This window comes from Bos mutus, chromosome 11 (assembly GCF_027580195.1).
Source record: "Bos mutus isolate GX-2022 chromosome 11, NWIPB_WYAK_1.1, whole genome shotgun sequence".
Lineage (NCBI taxonomy): Eukaryota > Metazoa > Chordata > Mammalia > Artiodactyla > Bovidae > Bos > Bos mutus.
In genome coordinates this window covers 62,032,616-62,052,881 of record NC_091627.1, presented here as the reverse complement: position 1 = coordinate 62,052,881, position 20,266 = coordinate 62,032,616, and the positions used below count along the sequence as shown (strand labels likewise).

The 20,266-nt window shown below is 38.6% G+C and overlaps 1 protein-coding gene across 1 annotated transcript in view; it reads right to left on the bottom strand.

The window, feature by feature from the left end:
- Positions 1-20,266, bottom strand: part of LOC102285692 (E3 SUMO-protein ligase RanBP2) — a 61,960-nt gene that overhangs the window by 24,999 nt on the left and 16,695 nt on the right. The window contains 18 exon segments of the mRNA XM_070379504.1: positions 273-408; positions 2,221-2,304; positions 2,387-2,566; positions 3,389-3,535; positions 3,613-3,662; positions 3,665-3,749; positions 4,017-4,178; positions 4,743-4,866; positions 5,018-5,193; positions 5,289-5,470; positions 6,343-6,552; positions 8,027-8,114; positions 10,878-11,070; positions 12,539-12,684; positions 13,009-13,239; positions 16,978-17,130; positions 17,771-17,882; positions 19,156-19,223. Coding sequence (XP_070235605.1) covers positions 273-408; positions 2,221-2,304; positions 2,387-2,566; positions 3,389-3,535; positions 3,613-3,662; positions 3,665-3,749; positions 4,017-4,178; positions 4,743-4,866; positions 5,018-5,193; positions 5,289-5,470; positions 6,343-6,552; positions 8,027-8,114; positions 10,878-11,070; positions 12,539-12,684; positions 13,009-13,239; positions 16,978-17,130; positions 17,771-17,882; positions 19,156-19,223 — 2,527 coding nt within the window.

Genomic DNA, 20,266 nt, shown 5'->3' with positions numbered 1-20,266 from the left:
GCATAGTTCCAGCTCAGTCTCAGCTCCTCTGAGATGTGCAGTCAAGGGTTCTTTAAGCCTTTACATAAACAGGATCAGATAAAGCTTGTTTTGTTTCTGGAGTTATAAAAATCTTGGTAACAACAAAAAATAGCTTAAGCAACATATAGATAGACAAAAACATGTAATAAATTAAGGCATACAGACAAGGTGATTTCGCAAATTTCCTAAATGAAGGAGGCAGCACTACAGTATCGTCACTAACACCTGGGAATATTCAGTTGCCAACTCACCTGTCAGTGGGGCCCCGTGAAAATTCTGTGACCCCTGATAACTATCAGGCACTGGGTCTGGTCCATAATTCTCTGGAGGCCAACGATGAGGGGACCCTGAGCTACTGCTATTTAGTTTCAACTCCTGCATTTCTTTCTGTTGGAAGAAGAAAAACAATTTTAAGCATTATATCATGGTGTAAACAGTGCTAGAGCAAATTTAATATCTGATGATACCTTTTCAGAGAGTCCATTCTCCAGTCAGATCTGAGCACCAGGTGTTGACGTAAAACATGATTCTTAATTTCTTAAAGCTTGTTTTTTGCTCTCATTCTTTTCCCTCCTTAGTATCATTACCGAATCCACTCAATCTAGTCAGCTCTAACCTAAAAAACGGATTCATCTCCCTTTCCATTCTACGTTTACTTCATCTTTCTAAAGTTCTGTTCAGGACTTCCCTAATGGTGCAATGGATAGGAAGTTGCCTGCCAATGCAGGGGACATGGGTTATATCCTTTTGCTCCAGGAAGATTCCACATGCCTCAGAGCAAGTAAGCCCTCGAGCACCAACTACTAAGCCTTCCGATGACAGCCAGTGGTTAGGGATCAGACAAGAAAAAGGCAACACCTCCCCAACCCCAGAACCTACAAGGCAAGTACTTTTCAGGAACAAGTTATAATAAGTGAGGTCAGAGACAGATCCAGCATGGCTACCCTCTTCTTCTACAAGTGTTTCAGATGAAATTCCTTGGCAGTCTAGTGGTTTAGGCTCAGTGCTTTCACTGCTGCAGCCCTGGGTCTAATCCCTGGGTGGGTGGGTGGGAAGGGGATGGCAACCAAGATGTCCGCAAGCCAGGTGGTGTGGAGAAAAAAAAAAAAAAAGTATTTCAGGAATAAAAACTTCCTGGGAAAAAAAAGACCCTTAACTATTAAGATCAAAAATACATCTTAAAATTTCAAACTAAATAAAATTTTCCCCACTCATCCATCTATACTGTATCTAGTCCAGATGGTATATATCTAAAAATAAGAAATGAATGGAATCAGCTGGAAAATTTAACTGGTCACCACCAGCATCTGGACCATAGATTTAAACATCCAATTAAAGATAAAAACATAATGTTAAAACTTGAACAACTAGAACACGTGGTGAAAACTAGTTTTGACAAGTCTCACTTTATGGATGAGAAGACAAAGAGACAGAAAGCTAAGCAAGTACCTGACCCAAAGGCACACAAGAACACCATGTAGGTGCCAGAAATCTACATGGTTAGCATGTAATATCATGAAGGTCACAATTATACAAAATTAACACACAAAATCTTTATGTAAATTCAAAAGTGTAGAAAATACAGGTTTCAAGATTTTCCTTGCCATGATTTTAGAAGCATGAATGATTTAGTTCTTGTCAATGAGCATGAAACAACTTACTTGTACTTCCAATTCCAAAGAAGTAAAGTTCCTTTGAGTGCTACAGTTGAGGTCACTTTCGTAAAGTTAAAGCACAATCATGTACAGACACCTGCGTCTTTACATAATTAGGTCAAATTCATATGAAGTAATAAAAAGATAAAGAGACTTTTTAAAGTTTAGACCACTTGTGAAGTCTTAACTATAAATGTGATATACACACTAGTCAGTCTGAGCTATAATCTCACAAACCAAGGTATGAAGACTAGAGCTCGCTAGTTCACTCTATCATTGGGGACCTCCTCTATACTGGGAACAGGGTTATGGTTTGGATATGAGTTGCCATCTTTGAAAGATTCACATCTTGTGGAGGATAAAGACACATAAGTAATTTCAAAAAATAAGCTAATGTCAAGATGGAAGCATGTAAAACACAGTGTGACTCTACAGTCACGCAGCAGAGGAACATCTGGAACAGTGTTAGAAATGAGTGAGAAAGTGGTCAATGAAGGAATCTTGGAATAAGATTGGCACAGTTTAGAAAAATCAAGGCATTTACCTTAATGGCCTCCACTTGTTGGCAGATCATTTTCAATAAGCAATTTTGATCTTCTGCCCACTGAGGTGGTGTTTTGGGAGAATACTGAAAAAATAACAATGAAACAGTATTTAAAACATCTAGAACACACATTCTGCAGTAAAGTGACTCTTCTCTTTTCACTTACCTTACAACTTCTATTTGGTGATGGAGAGTATTTGGTGGGAGATGAAGTTGAGTGTTTTATTTCTGAATCTGCATTTCGTACAGACCCATTTTTATGAAGAGGCGCTCCTTCACTGAACTCATCGAGCTCCTGCATGACTAAATTAAGCATCTCTTTAACAGATTCCAGGGGCACAGGCAACTAGAAATAAAAGGCAACAATCAACATCTTTAGTTTGCAAAATCACCAACAGAAGAACTCTCAAATAAAGATTTTTTTATCTTACTAACTTACATTTTCATACTTCTGTGTGACAAGCACATTGTACTTTATGTAACAACACACAGAAAATGCTGTGTAATCTAAAGTCTCCTAACCCTCAAGTCCATGCTGTGTCTACCTCTCCTGATGGTGGCAGCAAAGGCAGAGCAATGTTAACTGGGGAGTTTTTCCATGTGAGCAAAGTCAGTCACTGATTTTGAATGAGAGGAGAGGAGAAACATAGATGCTGGCATGCACCAAACATAACCCTAATCCAAGAGCAGCAACATAAACTCATCAATAAAACAGGTGGAAGGTTGAATGTCAGTGAGGTTAATCCCATCACAACAGCCTCAAACTGCTGACAGCCGGGGAAAGGTGGTCACAGGAGACAGTGACAAGGGGAGAAACATCCCGAAGTCATGAGCAACCACCTGATTTCATTAATATGTTTAACTGCCAAGTCCACACAGAACTAGTCTTAGTGGCAACATTTGCTGAATACATCGCCAGGTAACAAAAATAAATGCCAGCCTTTTCTAATTCTCCAACAAGCATTTTTGTAATGTTATAAACGTAAATGTTCACATTTAAACACACACACACAAAATAAGGCAAAGTAATACTAATTAAATAAACACCCCACTTCTGTGCATTAATATGGTATCACTAAGCATTTTAAAAATTACCAAAATATAAAATCAAGGCAAAATTCCTTATCGCCTAATTATCAATAATAAGAAAATACAATCTGCAACTTACTTTCTTAACTACCGACAGATTTGAATCACAGTCATCTAAAATCTTTATCAGGTAGTCCCTGGTCTTTCTCAGGTAATTTTTGCATTCTTCTTGTTCTTCAGAAGAAAGCACATCACTATCAATGTCTTCTGCTTTTCTGTGAAAAAGCTATACACAAGAGTGCTTTATGAAGCAATTATGTTTTAAAAGAAAAACCCTTTAATTTAAAGTACCACACTACTTACCAGTGCAAGATTCCAATAAGAAATGACGTTATTAATAGATTCAAAACAGCCATGGCATCGTCTATATTTCCATTAACTACATCCAATATAGCGAATGTGATGCGTGCTTCATCTTCGTATTCCCCAACTTCACATGCCTAAACACATTGGGTAACTTTCAGTCAAGCTGCCTCTACCCAGAATATCAAACCCGAATATTTCCCAAGGATTTTGCACGATCTAATGAGATCAGCATCTCAATGTTCTTCTCTGCCATGTTGCATCTGTGACAGGCAGTGGACTTAGAAAACAAGACTACCATTCAATAGTTGGGCAATTAATATAAGCAGTTTCTACTTCCATTTCCTTATTTAAAAACTAGAAGCCCAGACCTCCAGCTAGTTCACGATGGGATTTTCCGTTACCTGAATGTCTGCACTATGGAAATGCCTGAACAGAGGGTCAGCAGGCTCAGGGATGCTGCTCTTCTTCTTGATCATCTTCAACAATGGCAAAACCTTTTTCCAGTAATGAACACTTCTGCCTATGTATTCTCGTTGATCATAAAAAGAATTAAGACCACTGCCCTAAAATACAAAGTTAGAAGCACACAAAGAGACACAAACGAAGATTAAAAAACTCACTTGCAGATGCTCTGAACAACTGGCTAAAATTTCAAATCCTAGGCAAAATAGAATCTCAAAAGTCATATGCTCACCTTTCCAAATTCTAGAATAACTAAGCACTTTACCATCAGCACTCATTCTAGACCCAACTTTGACACAACTCCAACGACACTACCCAATCAGGCAGCCTATTCTTTTTTCCTGAAGTTGCTATAGGTGCCACAGAACAGACCTCAAATATTAAGCAAGGTCTATAATGCCCTTACCTATAGAGCCTTGTGCCACCAAACAGATAAAAAAATCTTCAGGCTGGTAACTTAACAGCTAATACCTGGTAACATTTACTGTGCTAGGCACTGTTTTAAGCACTTACATGCAGTGGCAAGATTGTAAAAATACATTTCACCTGACACAATATGAACACACTACTACTGTTTTTAAACAAAAAAACATTCAAGGTCAAGTATGTCATGTAAAAAAATTAAGGTAATGTTCTTACAAACTGCTCCACTTCAGTGAACTCACCGTTTTCTGAAGGCACTTTGCCCAGTGCACGAGCAGAGCAGGCTGAAGGCCAGTTTTTTCCTGGCCTCGTAGAGTGTTTATGTCACGCTGAACTAGAAGTCGCAATTTTGCTGAGGTCCCAGGTCTAAAAAAAGTTTTATTTAATGAAATTGATTTATAAACATGCAGTTCAACACTTACATGTATGTTAATCATCACATGATAATTAAAACTTTACATGAGCATTAAGTCCCTGTGCAGTTAAGTTAAAGGAATTTTTTTTTTAAACTACTTACACTGCTTTTCTATGAATTAGATTACAAACTGCATCCCACCATGCTTTCTGTCTTTCTGTGCAAAGCTGTTTACACACAGGCAGTGGCAAGCACAGAGGCTGATAGAAGCTGCAGTGAGAATTAGACTTTTCCTTTAACTGTAAGTGGCTGGTATATATTACTCCAAGCAGAAATACCTGTTTTATTTTTAAAAAAAAAAAAATCAATTTAGGGGAAAAAAAAAAACCAAAACAGTATTCATGGTATTTAAGTTATTAAAATCTATGCTTACTTCAAGATCTAAAATACATATTGACTCAGGTGCATTTGTTTCAAGTCTTGAGGTTTCCTGGGGTAAATGATGAAAAAGCTGTTTCAGCCATTTTCGAATTGCAGGTAAGGTAGGCAATGAATCCCACTGTAAGCCAAGCCAGGTGAGGTGTTGAAGACTACCATTATGTGCCCTAATGGCACCTGAAATAAAAAAAAAAAAAAAAAACAGCTTGAGGTTTTGGAAATTTTTGTGTGCCATCAGTTTTGCCAACATAAAAAACTGACTCATAGTAATATTAAATGTAACTTAATGTTATAACTGCTTTTCAGTATCAGAGTACAGGGAAAATCTATAAGCAAAGTCTAGTGTTCTTAATAAAAAGAGTTTTGATGGAAAAAGTTCTTTTGAAGGAAAAAAAAGAGCCTCACTAGAACTCAATAAAACAAAATCTACTGACAGAGGTCAAATAAAGAATAGCCATCTGGTAATAAATCTTGAAACAACAGATCTTCCTTTCGGTAAAGAAATATGAAAACAGTGGGCTATCACTACATTAATAAATTAAGAAATTCAATACTAAAAAAGTTTATGGGCTTCCGAAAGCATAAAAGAAGAGCAAGCTTTCTGGTAATACAGCAATTTGCGAGACAAACACGTCCATAAACTTTATCCCAGTAATTATGTTTTTAGGAATCTGTATAGAAAAAGAAATGGAGACACCTAAAAATTGTCATCAGTATTTTTAATGTAAGTGAAAAAACTGGAAACAGCTTCCAGATGGAAACTGGCAAGTACATTATAGCTATTTCATTAAAAAGATTGTATTAGCATCAAAATGATACTTAGGAGAGAATTCATGACACCAATCACTTGTACAGAACTATTCAGAAGAAAAGCACCTGCTACCATAACCACTACCAATACCTCATATTACCCTCCCCCCATAAACCCTAAAAGTAATTCAGAATAATATTAAGTCATTATTTCTGGATAATCCCCCTGTTGCTATTATATATCTCCTGGTGTAAAAGGATTAAAATGTAAAGTGTTTCCTTAGGAAGATACCACTTACCAACATCATATCTAGCCAATTCATCAGGATCCGGTTCTTGTACATCAATGCTTCCAATATCATCATTACCAAGGAAAGAGCTATCCTTAGGTAATTGACGAGAAAACAGAGCGTCGTACAAAGCTGACTGCCCACTCCTGTTGGCAAAGGATTCTACAACCTCTTTTAAAAAGTCTTGCTTGTCATGACTTAAGTTTAGCAGCATATGCCCTGAAAAACAAATTATTTCCATCATTTAAAAGACACAGATTAAAGTTACATCTCTCAACAGTTTCATTCACTTACCCTAAGGGGAAATAACATGACATTCTCAGAATGAACCCTCCAGCCCCAAAACCACAGCTGGACCCAAAAGGGTGCTGATGTGAAAAATGAATAAACTATAGGTGTCAAAGCATCTGCGTCTATGTGCTAGAATAAAAGGAAAGGAAAAAAATGTGTGTGAAAAATCCCAAAAGGATTTCCTTTTGGAAAAGTGTGGGATTCAAGTGGCCAAAGGAGAACAGGATCAAGCTCAAATTTTCTGTCCTGATACACCAAATTTCTAAATCTGGCTGGTCAGAATCATCCTTTAAAGAGATTAAAATTTTTCTGTTTCAGTTCTAGACTTCCACTCCCAGAGATTATGATTCCACAGATTTGAACCTATTTTAAAAACACTCCTTGGATGAGGTTCTAGTTCACATTCTAGTTCTAGTACACATGGATGTGCCTTGAAAGCACTATGGCTTTTCAGGTTTATGGTTTCAATCAGGCTGTTTGAAACAAAACAAAACAAACTTTTTTCCTGTAATTCTGTTGGCCAATCAGGTTTCGTTACTACCAGACAATTATCTCTTTAAAAATTTGCAGAGAGAAGCTCAGCAGGCCCAGATCAAAGACAGTACAACACAGTTCATTTTACAAACTGTGACCCTCTGCAAAGGTAGAAGGGAGATCTGAGAAAAAAACAAAAGATCGCTTCAAGGACTCAAAGTTTGTCTCCTACAAAGAAGTAAGCTGTGGGGCAGAAGAGCCTTGACCCCAGCTTATAGCTACTTGGATTTAAGATCATTTCCTAACTCTTAATGAAGGCCCTTCAACTTTACATCAAAACTGTCTCTTATAGAAACATTTCCCTACAGAGCCTTCAGTTCACTGTTTGACTCACTGGCTACCTGAACACTTTCAAGTTTGTGCCTTAGGAAAGCCAGAGAGTGTAACAGACCTTTAGGATCCAACCCAAATAGTAAGAATTGGGAATAAATCTACAAATTCCAACAACCTAACAGAATGTGAATATACACCTTCTGTCTTTGTTTCTAAGTTGTCAGCTCCTGAAGAGAGAGATCCCTAACTTTTTTACCTTTTATCCCCAGTGGCTAGAAAACCAATAACTTATTCTTAGGTCAAGAAGTGCTGTAAAATGTTCTGGATGGAGATTCTAGCAGCTAGATTAAGGATGGGTTAAGGAGTTTCTCCACACAGGAGCAAACAATATTTGTTCCTTTTAAAGAATATTTTTTATCATTTACCATTTTTTATCATTTGTTCTCTCCTCTCTCTCCCTAATTCAATACGGCAAGGAGAAAAAATTCTAACAAATTATCTCCTGGGCAGAGAGAAGACACTATCTAAGATGTGTTCAAAAAGGAAAAAGTTCTTTTTTCTTTTTAAAATAAAATCAGTTAAATGTTACCAGTACCTGATTGGCTCAGACGATCATAGGCCATCATTTCCAGTAGGCTTTGTCCAGCTTCTCCTTTTATTAATTTAGTCTTTGGTCTTGGAATCTAATCATTTTAGAATCAAAAATCTTAATTTAGTGATACATTTCTAATAGTAAAATGTTCCTTTCTATTACACTGTACTTTTCTTCAATAATGAATAAACAGCCAACGGTTAAAGAGAGTTGGGAATCCAACTGCAAAACATCGGGAACTGGGGAATTTAGATAATCTAGAAAAGATGCCTACAAAGAGCATGTCTGAGAAATTACTTTCTATTAAGAACATGTTGGAGTTACAGCTGGGGAAACAAGAACATCTGGTTGGAGACCTTTTCTGCCTTGCACAGATAGACTGGGAGCAGCCTGGGACGACAGCTCTACACCACCCGGCACTGGAGCCCCCACATGGAAATACCACACCCTTCCAGAGCGCAGACCACCTGAGAGACCAGCAGTGTAACAGGAACAACCTAGACAAGAAAAGGGCTCCAGGTCCTGTGCTATGAAGAAGAGGTGGAAGAACGACAAGTAAACAGAATGGTGAGAAGATGACAGCTGCCATCGAGTATTAAGAAAATTATCTTGTAAAAGAAGGGAACACCAAAAGAAAAAAAACACCACCAATGGGTAGCGGCTTGAGAAATATTTTTACTCCATGTAAGGAAGCACTAAGAACCAAATTATCTAAAAATAAAACAGGCTACCTTGAAAAGCTGCAACTGTCCATCACTGAACATGTTTAGTCCCAGCCAATGAACATTTATCATCCTGAAAGTAACTACACAGATGGTAGGTGCAGTGCTGTTAAACCTCTAGTAATTTTCTTACACTGGGAATGGCAGTATAATTTGATACAACCTCTGTGAGACTGGAAATTTGGCAATAACTCAAAATATTATAAATGCACAGATAGACACTGATCCTGCCATCCATCACTCAAACTCATTCCACCTCCAAATTTTCACATGGGAAATGGCACAAGCTAGTCACTGCAGAATTATTTTGAAGTAGCATAACAATATCTCGGTTTTAGGGCATCAGTTTAATGAAACCCAAACTATGGTACATCTATAGAATGAAATAACATCCAAGCATCAGAATAAATAACAGTGTTGTACTCAGCCTATGTTTTCTGTGCTGATATGGAAATATTGGAATTCAAAACTCAAAGTGGAGTTTTTACTGAATGGGTATCACTGTCACACAACTGTCAAGCCACTGTTTTAAGTCAGACAATAATAAGTCAGAGACCAACTGAACTCACTAGAACTACTGCAGTCCCTGATCAAGGGGCTGAAAACCCTACCATTCAAACAGCCTGCAGAATCAATCAGGAGGGAGATGTAGTTTTTACTATTTAAAAAGGTCAAAGTTGAATACAACAAACTAATAAATACAACAAAAAAGAAATAGACTCACAGATATAGAGAACAGAGACTAGTGGTTACTGTTGGGAGGAGGGGGAGGGTATCAGAGTGAAGAGGTGCAAACTACTGTGTACAAAATAAGCTACAAGGGTATAATATACAACACAGGAAATGCAGCCAATATTTTATAACTATGAACAGAGTATAATCTTTAAAAATCGTGAATCATTGTACTACATACCTGTAACCTACACAACATTGTACATCAACAATACTTCAATTTTTAAAAGGCCAATGTTTAGAGCAATTGACTGTGTCAACATAAAAATATCCATTTAAAAAATTTAATGCATTACAATGTCCATTAAAGAGAGCTGTTAGCTACTTGATAATTCTTTAAAAATATTAATCATAACAGTTTAATGCTTATACAGATTAGCAAACTTCATTAACTTCACTACTTTTCACTAATAAATTCCTTATGAACAAAATGCTTCTGCTGAGCTAACAGCAGCACTGTGGACTGCCCCTCAACAGGTTTTAAAAGGCCTAAGTATGTTAACTAGAAAAAGCAATAGCCTCCAACAGTCATTTTACAGTGAAACCCTTTTTCTTTCTCTCAAGCAAACGATTATTCTCTAAAGCTAACAATTTCTACAAGCTAGGAATAATCCACTTTGTGGAAGACTGCTCATTTCTTTTCAGATCAGAAATGATGCAAGCTCACTAAGAAAACATTAAAACTGCAAAAATGGATGAGGGGAGGGCAAGAGCCAACATCTCATCATCTAAAAACAAAGGCTCACATTCTGGCATATTCTCTTTATGTCACTTTCTATGCATAAAGTTGTTTCATGTTTCTGAGGATGAATAAGTATACTGCTGTGTAGTATATACTTATTAGTATTTATTACTTATTAGTAATAAATACTAATAAGTAATAAATAAGTACTACTAATAAGTACTTACTAGTATACTTAGTAGTGTATACAACTGTTAATGTTGTATATATATTAAAAATTAAGTTTCCAATTAACATATTAAAAGTTAGGGTAAATAGTCTTCTATCACAGCTTATGTAACCATGCCCCCAAATTGACTTACTGATTAGATTTTCATTCAAGTTATGTGTATCTTTTTGAATCATGTTTTATCCATACTTGAGACTATTTCCTTGCAGGTTCCCAGAAATGGTACAGTAAAAGATCAAATTCTTCAAAACGATCTTCCAAACAGTCAAAGCAATGCCAACTGCCACCGGCAATGCATTAGTGTACCTGTCTCACCCGCCTCACTAGTACTGTATATTAATAAATCTTGTTATTCTTTCCCCCAAAGTATTTCATTTTAACTTTGTACATATTTCTTCCCATTTTCACCACATACCAGGACATACCCCATGTGAAGTACAATCAAGTCTCACTGAAAGGTCAACGGCACGCCAGACAGGGGGCGATTACCTGGAAGGCTATGAGATAGCAGAGCGCAGCCAGCTCCGAGAGCGCGCGCCACTGCACGTCACTGTGCTGGCCCATCTTCAGCAGCAGGGACCCAGCGTGCATGTAGAAATGGCCTCTCACTTCCAGGAACGTGGCTGAGAGCTCCTCGTTTCCACCTGCACAAAACTTCACAGACTGAAGAGCGCTATCAAAACTGGAATATTAAAGTATTAAACAGGTGTTAAACTACTACACTGTGAATAATCCATGTCATTATTTAATCCTAAATAAAACTGAGAAAGGAATTTACTTCAAGCATCACCTTCCACATCTAAATCCCAACAATCCATTCTGTTTTATGAATTACGAATCAAGTGCTTCGTGTTATTCAACATACTTCCTATATTTCAAGCGTTTTTAACCTCCAGAATGTCTTATTCCAAAACATCTTCTTGATCATATGGTTTCATTATTTAATTCAAAGTTGAAATTTCTCAAAATAAACATGCCATTTCACATTATAAGTAAACAACTAAGACACATGCCATTATCAAGATGAAAACTGCTTTTACTATACATTTAACTACAGTTAATTATAATTCTTACTATTATTTGTAATCTACGTACTAATCAGTACTTTTTAATCCTAATGGTCCTCAAAATCTTCATTTTCTAAGAAAATCAAAAGCAAACAATAGAAATGTGAAGAATGATTTTGAAGTAGATTATAATAAGAAATCTGAGTAACAGATTATTTCTTCTAGCCTGTGAATTTCTGGAACTTGCAGAGGGTGTCAAGACTCCTCCAAGGGGTATGTGTAGTAGTAGTATCATAGCACTAAGAAATCTTCCTCACCACTTTCTCATGGGACCAAAAGTTTTTAAGTATATAACCATGCCTACTTCCCCCCAACCATAAATATTTTCTAAAATCATGAGAAAGTTTGATTGAGTCTTTTTGGCTACTCCCTCATACTACCTGTATGAAGACACCAAGTACTTCCTCAAGAAAACGACTTACTCTCCTACACCCCAGTGTAAAGAACTCCCTGCCATGTGAGATGGGGGAGGAACCATTACTTTTCAGAATATGAGTATACACCAAGGAGCAGCAACCTTGTTCATTACGGACCCCATGCTGATGTGGCTCTGTGGGCACAGCAGCTCTGCCACAGGGCTCGCCTCTACCGCTGCAGTGCGCGAGCACACAGCTGACACAGCAGGAGATCGGCTGTGTCAGGGGAGCCCCACTCACAAGCAGGCAGGTGGTGAGCCCGGTTTAGCCCACAAGCTCTAAATTGACATACAAATCCAAGTGACGTGTCTGTTCAGTGGAATTTATTTTAATCAAATGGAGACACTGGTCCTCAGAATTATGGAAGAGCAACGAGGATGTGCATTTTCAGACTCAACTCTTTACTAAGCATTCCAAAACTAAACGTTTAATTACAAGAGTAACTTAATCAAGAACAGTAATAGAGTTCTCTAAGAATCAGAGTTTCACAAAACCAATTATAATATAATACTGCCCCAAAAGAAGATTCCTTCTAAGTAGTTCAGCATATTATTAAGTATTACCTCTGGACATTACAGAAAAAATAATGACATTAAGTTGTTTAGACGAATGAACACAAACAGACATCTGTAATTTACACTGAAGTGCTCTCTCTAGGTCGGCCTACCTCTCCAGCAATTCTCTGCTCTCCTGCGCATCTCTCATGGACAGCGTGAGAAGCATCAGGTTAGCATAGGCTATAAGTAAGTCCTGACTGGTTGCTCGCCAGTTACTTTTATCAGACTCCAAACACTGTGAAGATTCCAGGTATTCCTGTTGTGCAAAAAGAACTCTAAGTTACGAAACTGTATCATGTGTTACAAAACTGAGTGTTTTACGACTACAAACCCCTTTGCCCATTCACAGGCTGAAAAACCATGTTGGTTTTAGATTAGCCTACAAAAACACCAAAAAATACACAAACATATTTCTCATATCTATCTCTTGAATCCACTCATTATAAATTGAAATCATCCTGGTAAAATCAGCTCATTTCACAGCTGCTACACATAAACGAAAGAGACTTAGGTCATGGAGTGCAGTGGTTAAATACAAAGGGAAATACGGTAATTGTGAGACCCAACAGCCCTTACCTACCTTAAGGGTCTGTACTACACAGGAATTCCACTCTAAACTTGACCGCAGAGCTGTGTTCCTCTCTGCCTGGTGGCAGTGGGCCACAGCATCTCTCAGCCTGCTGTTGGAGCGATACAGCTCCACCAGTCGGATGTTCACGTGGACATCATCAGGCCTTGCATAAAGTTCTGACTGAATCAAGTCGAAAAGTTTATTCCATCCATCTTCACCTTTACAATCTAAAAGCTGTTCCTATTTATAAAGAACCATTAATTAGAGAAACATCTGTGCAATTTTAAAAACATCATGGTGCTCCTATGAGCACCATCCCACTGTGTCTGGCTTTAGTCAATTCCCACCCTACATACCTCATTAGTGCCCTCAGTCATTTCCAGAAGCTCAACCTCCAGAAAATACATGGAGAGAAACATCTGGGATTACACAGCTGCAGGAGGGCCTGGACTCAGCTCAGAACATCCCTGCATACCTGTCACGACCAGAAGGGACCCTTGCACCCACGTGTCCTCACCTTCCATGTGCTCTGGATCTCCCTAAGGCTGCTCAGTCCCCGTTCCCACTTCTCCTACTGTGGAGCTCCTACTATGCCACCATCTTCTTGGTCTTCACCTTCCCCCTTACTGAACGAGAGTCCCATTCCAAGACAGCTGCCATCACTTATCCGCTAGACTATGTACAGGTGGAGGAGGTGGTGACTGACTCACTCCCAGTGTCATCACCTGATCATGCCCCTCCTCCCCCAAACCTGTTTATAACATTTTACTAAAGGATGTGCTATCTGGCCATGCCTCCCACTCCTTATCAGCACCTGGAACAGAACTTCGTTCATCCCTGCTGCTGCTAAGTCACTTTAGTCGTGTCCGACTCTGTGCGACCCCATAGACGGCAGCCCACCAGGCTCCCCCGTCCATGGGATTCTCCAGGCAAGAACACTGGAGTGGGTTGCCATTTCCTTCTCCAATGCATGAAAGTGAAAAGTGAAAGTGAAGTTGCTCAGTCGTGTCTGACTCTTAGCGACCCCATGGACTGCAGCCTACTAGGCTCCTCCATCCACGGGATTTTCCAGGCAAGAGTACTAGAGTGGGGTGCCATTGCCTTCTCCATCGTTCATCCCTAAGATACATCATGAACCTTCGTTCATCCCTAAGATACATCACTACCAGCAGCACAAGACACAGGACAGCCTGGCCACCCTGCTGTTTAACAGCTTCACCTTCACCACTCCACACCAGCCCCAGCCATCCATGTGGCAAAATCTATACTCTGAACCAATCACTCAGACCACAACACCCCCTCATTTTCTCACCTCCCTGGGGCCAGCACAGCCTCACTGCCACATCTCCTGCCTCTACCGCATGAAAAGGTCCTTTTAATTTTCCATAAAACACACACATACACTTTCCTTCCCTGTCAAGCTAAAACACCAGAGTCTCGCATCCAGTCACTCCCTACTTACAGATAGAGCCCTCAGCTAGCTCTCTCTGCCCCTCCTGGAAGCCCCCTTCCCTGCAGTCTCCACCCCTGTGCACTAACAGATGAGCATGTGTAGGGCATCTGGGAGCATGGGGAATTACAACCAGGCCAACTGATTCACCTTCATAATCTCAAACCACCAGACTGGCAATGCCTAGAAAAAAGTCCTAGTTTACTTCTAAAGACTCATTTTCTCCACTCCCTGAAGAGTTTACTTCATACTCCTCTTTCCTCTGACCCTCTCTTTAGGATCTCCACTCATCCTCCATGGAGAAAATGGAAGCCATGGCCTATAAGCTCCACTTCCCCTTCCTGCACTCTCCTCCCGCCCACCGCCCAGTGAACCTCGCTCCTCATCAGTCTCCTCCTGGACCAGTTCCATAAACTTACACCTGGTCTGTAACTGCAAAGAACCCCTAGACATCAATTACATGTTTAAAATTAGGTAAAAGATCAGCCCCATTACAGATGTTTTTCAAAAACTACTCTCAAACCCAAAAGAAAGCCTTTCTATCAATGATATTTTTGTTCATTAAAGAAGTGCCAAAAAAACTATTTAAGTAAGCCTCAACTTCTAGGAGAAACAGAATTACTCTGCTTAATAGTTATAAATTTCATGGATTTCTAGTCCAAAAGTTCCAGGAAAAAAATCTGACGTAAGATTTATTAGTTTTAGACAACAGTATTTTTAAAGTCATTAAAGAAAATCAGGATGCTTCACAAACAATTAAACTTTTGTTACACTGCAAGAAAATAATCCTCTCCCCATTATACACATAGTCCATAACATCACTGTCACCAGACGGAATGGACTCTTGTAGCCAATGAAGAAAGTCATGACCAGTGAAAAATTATGTTTGAGGCATAAAACAAAGATACTAATAAAGCAAAGAAATCTGCACTATGAAACAACATTTTTGATTAATACTTAAAACCCAGGTGCTTATCACAGGGAGAGAAAAAAAATAATGTTACTAGTATTCATCTCCATGGCTTTTAAAGACATTTTTTATTTAAAAATCTGTACACAATTGTTTATACCTGATATGTAATAGCTAAAAATTGGAAACACAGAATTTCCCCCCAAAGTAAATGGTTCACCAGTGGAACACACCAGTATGAGTACATACTACTCGGCAAAAAGAAAGGAACCTATCCTGACACACACAACTTGAAAGGTCTCAAGGGCACATGCAGAATGAAGAGCCAACTGCAAAAGGTCACATGATGCCTGCTTCTATCATATGACATTTTTTAGTTACAAATTATAAAGACAGAGAACAAATTACCAGTTGGCAGAAGCTAAGGAGAGATAGATGTGACCACAGAAATGGAGGCATGAAAGACAGCCCCATGGTGATGCAGTGCTAGATACGCATGTCTACACGTGACGGGTGGAACAAGAACTACACGTGTACTGCACCCATTCCAAACCCTGCAGTGACTGTTCGACAGTCACACCAAGATGGAACCACCATTGAACCATTTACTTTTGGGGGAAATTCTGTGTTTCTGTTTGGATGGAGCACACTCAGGACCTTTCTGTACAACCTCTCCAACTTCCTGAGAAAAATCTCTATTTCAATAAAAAACATTAAAAAAATTCTACTGGAAACATTTATAAATGAGGGATGGGGGTCCTTTTAAAAAGAATATATATGAGAATTCCCCGAAAGTCCAGTGGTTAGGACTCAGTGCTCTTCCTGCAGGGGCCCTGGTTTCAATCCCTGGTTGGGGAACGAAGATCAAATAAGCTGCACGGCAGGGGGAACCAACAGACAATTAAAATTACAGTTAAAATTCTGTTTGTCTAGCACATTTTGGAAAGTCTTTCTCCAAAAAGTCTCCTAGTAAACTATATTTCACTCAGTAAAGAATAACATGCAGAGACAGTTAATACATTAGCAACACATTTCTATCACTTTTAGTAGTCATCTATAACACACTAGAGAAACTTTTAACTTTTGCTTGAAAACCTCACTATCCTGTAACACAGTCCTTCCCAAATTTATATAATGGTTCTTTGAAACTGTCACATTCTGGGTAATTTGCATCCAATTAAGTGAAAGTTTTATAATAGAGCTCAATTTATAATAATTCTCAGCTCCACCATCTACTAATAGCTAAGGAACAGTAAAATCCCTAATACAGTAATCACTGCGAAGATAGATGAGATGCCACTTGGAAAGCAAACTGGGTGCTGGTGAAACAACACACCGCGACGCCTCATATACTGTGGAATGGCCATCGCCTCCACAGCGGCAACTACTCTGCTCATGCACACTGCGGTGCTACTGCTGATGGTCACAGCTCTTCTGTCACACCCCCAGACTTACACACAACTAGAGGTCTATTCCCCTAGGATGCCCCTCACCTCCACACATACCAGTTTACAGCTTACTACTTAAGTCATTGAAATTCCAAGTACCAGCAATAGCTGTGTCTTTAAGTTTTCTCTGACTGCTTTTATTATATGCTTTGTTTTCTTTAGTTTTTTACCTTTAGTTTATAAATTGCAGGACTTCCTGGAAAAAGTTTAGCTGCTCGTTCAACCCAGTATTTAGCTCTTCCATCAGTAACATCATTTTTACAGAGCAATTCTGCAATCTTCAACACAAGATCTTTCTGTGTTGGGTTTAATTCCACTGAACGCTGATACCAAAAACAATTAAGAAATTAGTAGGATTCCTAAAGTCTGTACACTCATACACAAAATTTAAAAACTTAACAAGTACTCCATTACAAACTCTATTTCTAAATGACAACACGTTATGGATGCTTGGGGCTGGTGCACTGGGACGACCCAGAGGGATGGTATGGGGAGGGAGGAGGGAGGAGGGTTCAGGATGGGGAACACATGTATACCTGTGGCGGATTCATTTTGATATTTGGCAAAACTAACACAATTTGTAAAGTTTAAAAATAAAATAAAATTTAAAAAAAATTAAACTGTCTGCAAGTTTTTAGAAAATGAATAAAAATTTTTTTATTTGGTAAATGTAAAAAAGAAAAGGAAGGAGGGGAGAAAAGGAACCATGCATTTCTCACCATGGTAAACTTAAAATTTACAAGTATTAATAATCTTTTCCAAGTGCTAACCTCTCCATGACAAAATACAGCACTCTTTGGGCCAAATATTTTAAAATCTGTTTCAAGCTGTTTTGCTTAATAGTATGATGATATGAGTGCTTGTTTTCAAGACATCCATAAAACGTACCTGAATTACTTACTACCTCAATTAACCTGGACATTATGAGTGTGGTTATGTTCTAACCTTACACAGTTTATTTACCTTGTAACATTCAACAGCTTTCTCTATGTTTTCCTCCACTTCGTAAAGAAGACCGAGAAATCTGTGAGCTTTGGGATCCCTTTCTTGCACATTAATATATGTAGATATATATCTGTTCAGAAATAATAATATAAAAACAATCTTTAAAATACCACATTTAGAACTGTGTTTAAATGCAGAGAGAATATCTTACTCTAAGCAACCACTAAACTAATTTCTACTGTTTTCTGCTGAACATCACTATTTACTTAGAGCAGAGTATGCAGACAATTCAGAAGCATCCACAGGAAGAAACAGACAGCACCTAGACACACACACACACACACACACACACACACACACACACACACAGTCAACAGCACCTAGACACAAAGTCGATAGCACCTATACACACACACGCACAAAGTCGACAGCACCTACACATACACAAAGTTGATAGCACCTAGACACACACACACAGTCAATAGCACCACCTACACACACAGTTGACAGCACCTAGACATACACACACACAGAGTTGAAAGCACCTAGACACAAACACACAGTAAAGAGCACCTATACACACACATAAACAGTCGACGACATCTATATACACACACACACAAAGTCAAGGACACACTCACTCTATCATTAAACGCTACATTCACCAAAAGTTTTCCTCAGTGCTACCCACTCATAAGAAATGAACATGTAAGTTCTACCTTTTTTTCTATTACACTTTGGTAAAGCACTAAAAAGTTTTGCAGAGAAATTACAAAGTGATTACAGTAAATCTTTAAGTTATCATAATGCAAAATACTAAAGAGCACTAATTCCCGAACAACCACTAAGATAATCTGTTCATCTTTTAAACAATAACATCTAAGGGGACTGCACAGGAGTCACTCAGTATACCACCAAATGCAGATGACTTGATTATAAACAAGCGTCTTCTAGGCCCAGTGCACGTTATCACAGGAAGAATCAGACCAAAGATCAACATTGAAGGAAAAAGTGTCATTTTATAAAGTAAGGAACTACAGCTGTTAGGTCAATAAAGGTGCTAACATTTTCTTAACAAAATTTTCATCTTCCCATCAATGCCTTCAATAGCCTACCTCCCTCTTAATTTCCAGCTTTAAGTTACTGAAAATCAGGAGATCAGATCACCAACCTTCTTGGCCTTGGAGGATCACTCACTAGTAGTCAACTAAAGTTATCTCTGACACAAGCTATTCTCCCACCCAGGAATTGGTTTAGTCTTGTACTCACTGCTATTTTCTAGCTGATGAAAGTAGCAGATAGCTAACCAGAAAGAAATCAAGATGTAAGCACGGTTCCCTTTTATTCTAACCCAGAACAATCTCTAGAGAAAGTTTAATGCCAGATGACAGTTTGGTACTTACTTTTTAGCAAGATCATATTCTTTAGCTTCATAATACAGCTTTGCAAAATAGAATCCTTTCATTGACTTCTAAAAAAAAAAATTAAGAATTATTTTATTCTTCATATTTCAAATTTTGCATGTTTTTCACAAGAACTAAAATCTGTTGTAACAATGTTAACATCCACTCAGTATTCTTGACTGAAAAAAATCCCATGGACCGAAGAGCTGGTGGGCTACAGTTCCTAGGGTGACAAAGAGTTGGACAAGACTGAGCACACAAGCAACCTCGCACTTAAAAGGTAAAAACTGCCTGTAGAAATGCATACATATTTTAAATCATCAAACTACATCTAATTCTCATGAAACAACAAACAAATTTAAGAAAGACAAGATGACATCAGAAATTAAGAATTTATATGTCAACAAGAAACCCTAGGAACTGTGTGGTTTCCTCTCACTTTACAGATAAGTAAACAGACAGAGCCCGCTTTCCTGGCGGAGAAGAAGTACACCAGAGAGAGACCTCACTGCTCCTGCCATACGCACGCCTTTATGCGGGAAGAGTAACGAAGTACTGCAGAGCCACTGAGGCACTGGGGCTTCCGGGTCCCGTTACTGACCTCTGCACAGACCATTATCTTACACTCAAGGAGTTAGAGAGGCAGAAATAAAATCTGCCTCTCCTGGTATTAATTCTCCTGGTAATAATCCAAGTCCACACCCTGGTTCTTTTATGTCTACAGGCTCCAAAGTCCAGAATGCAGGAGCACACCAGATGACGTCATATACACATGATAAAAGTACAGAGCATCAAACACCTTATTTTGAAAATGACAGGACACAGAAAAATAAAAATCAATGCATTATGTAAAAAGAGCAATGCTTTCATTTACTGATTTTATTTCTAAAAAGTATGGATGTTAGATGTTGCTGTGCCTACTAGTCTCCAGGCACCATTCTGAGTGCTGGGGAATCGGCAGTAAACAAAGTCTGTCTTCAAGCAGGAAGCTTGCACTTCAGGAAGGGTGACAAGCAGACAGTAATCTCCATGGAGGCAGGACAGAATGCTCTTACAGCACCTCATCAGTTCTCTATAGAACACCTCATTTTGACAAAGCTACAATCAGTAC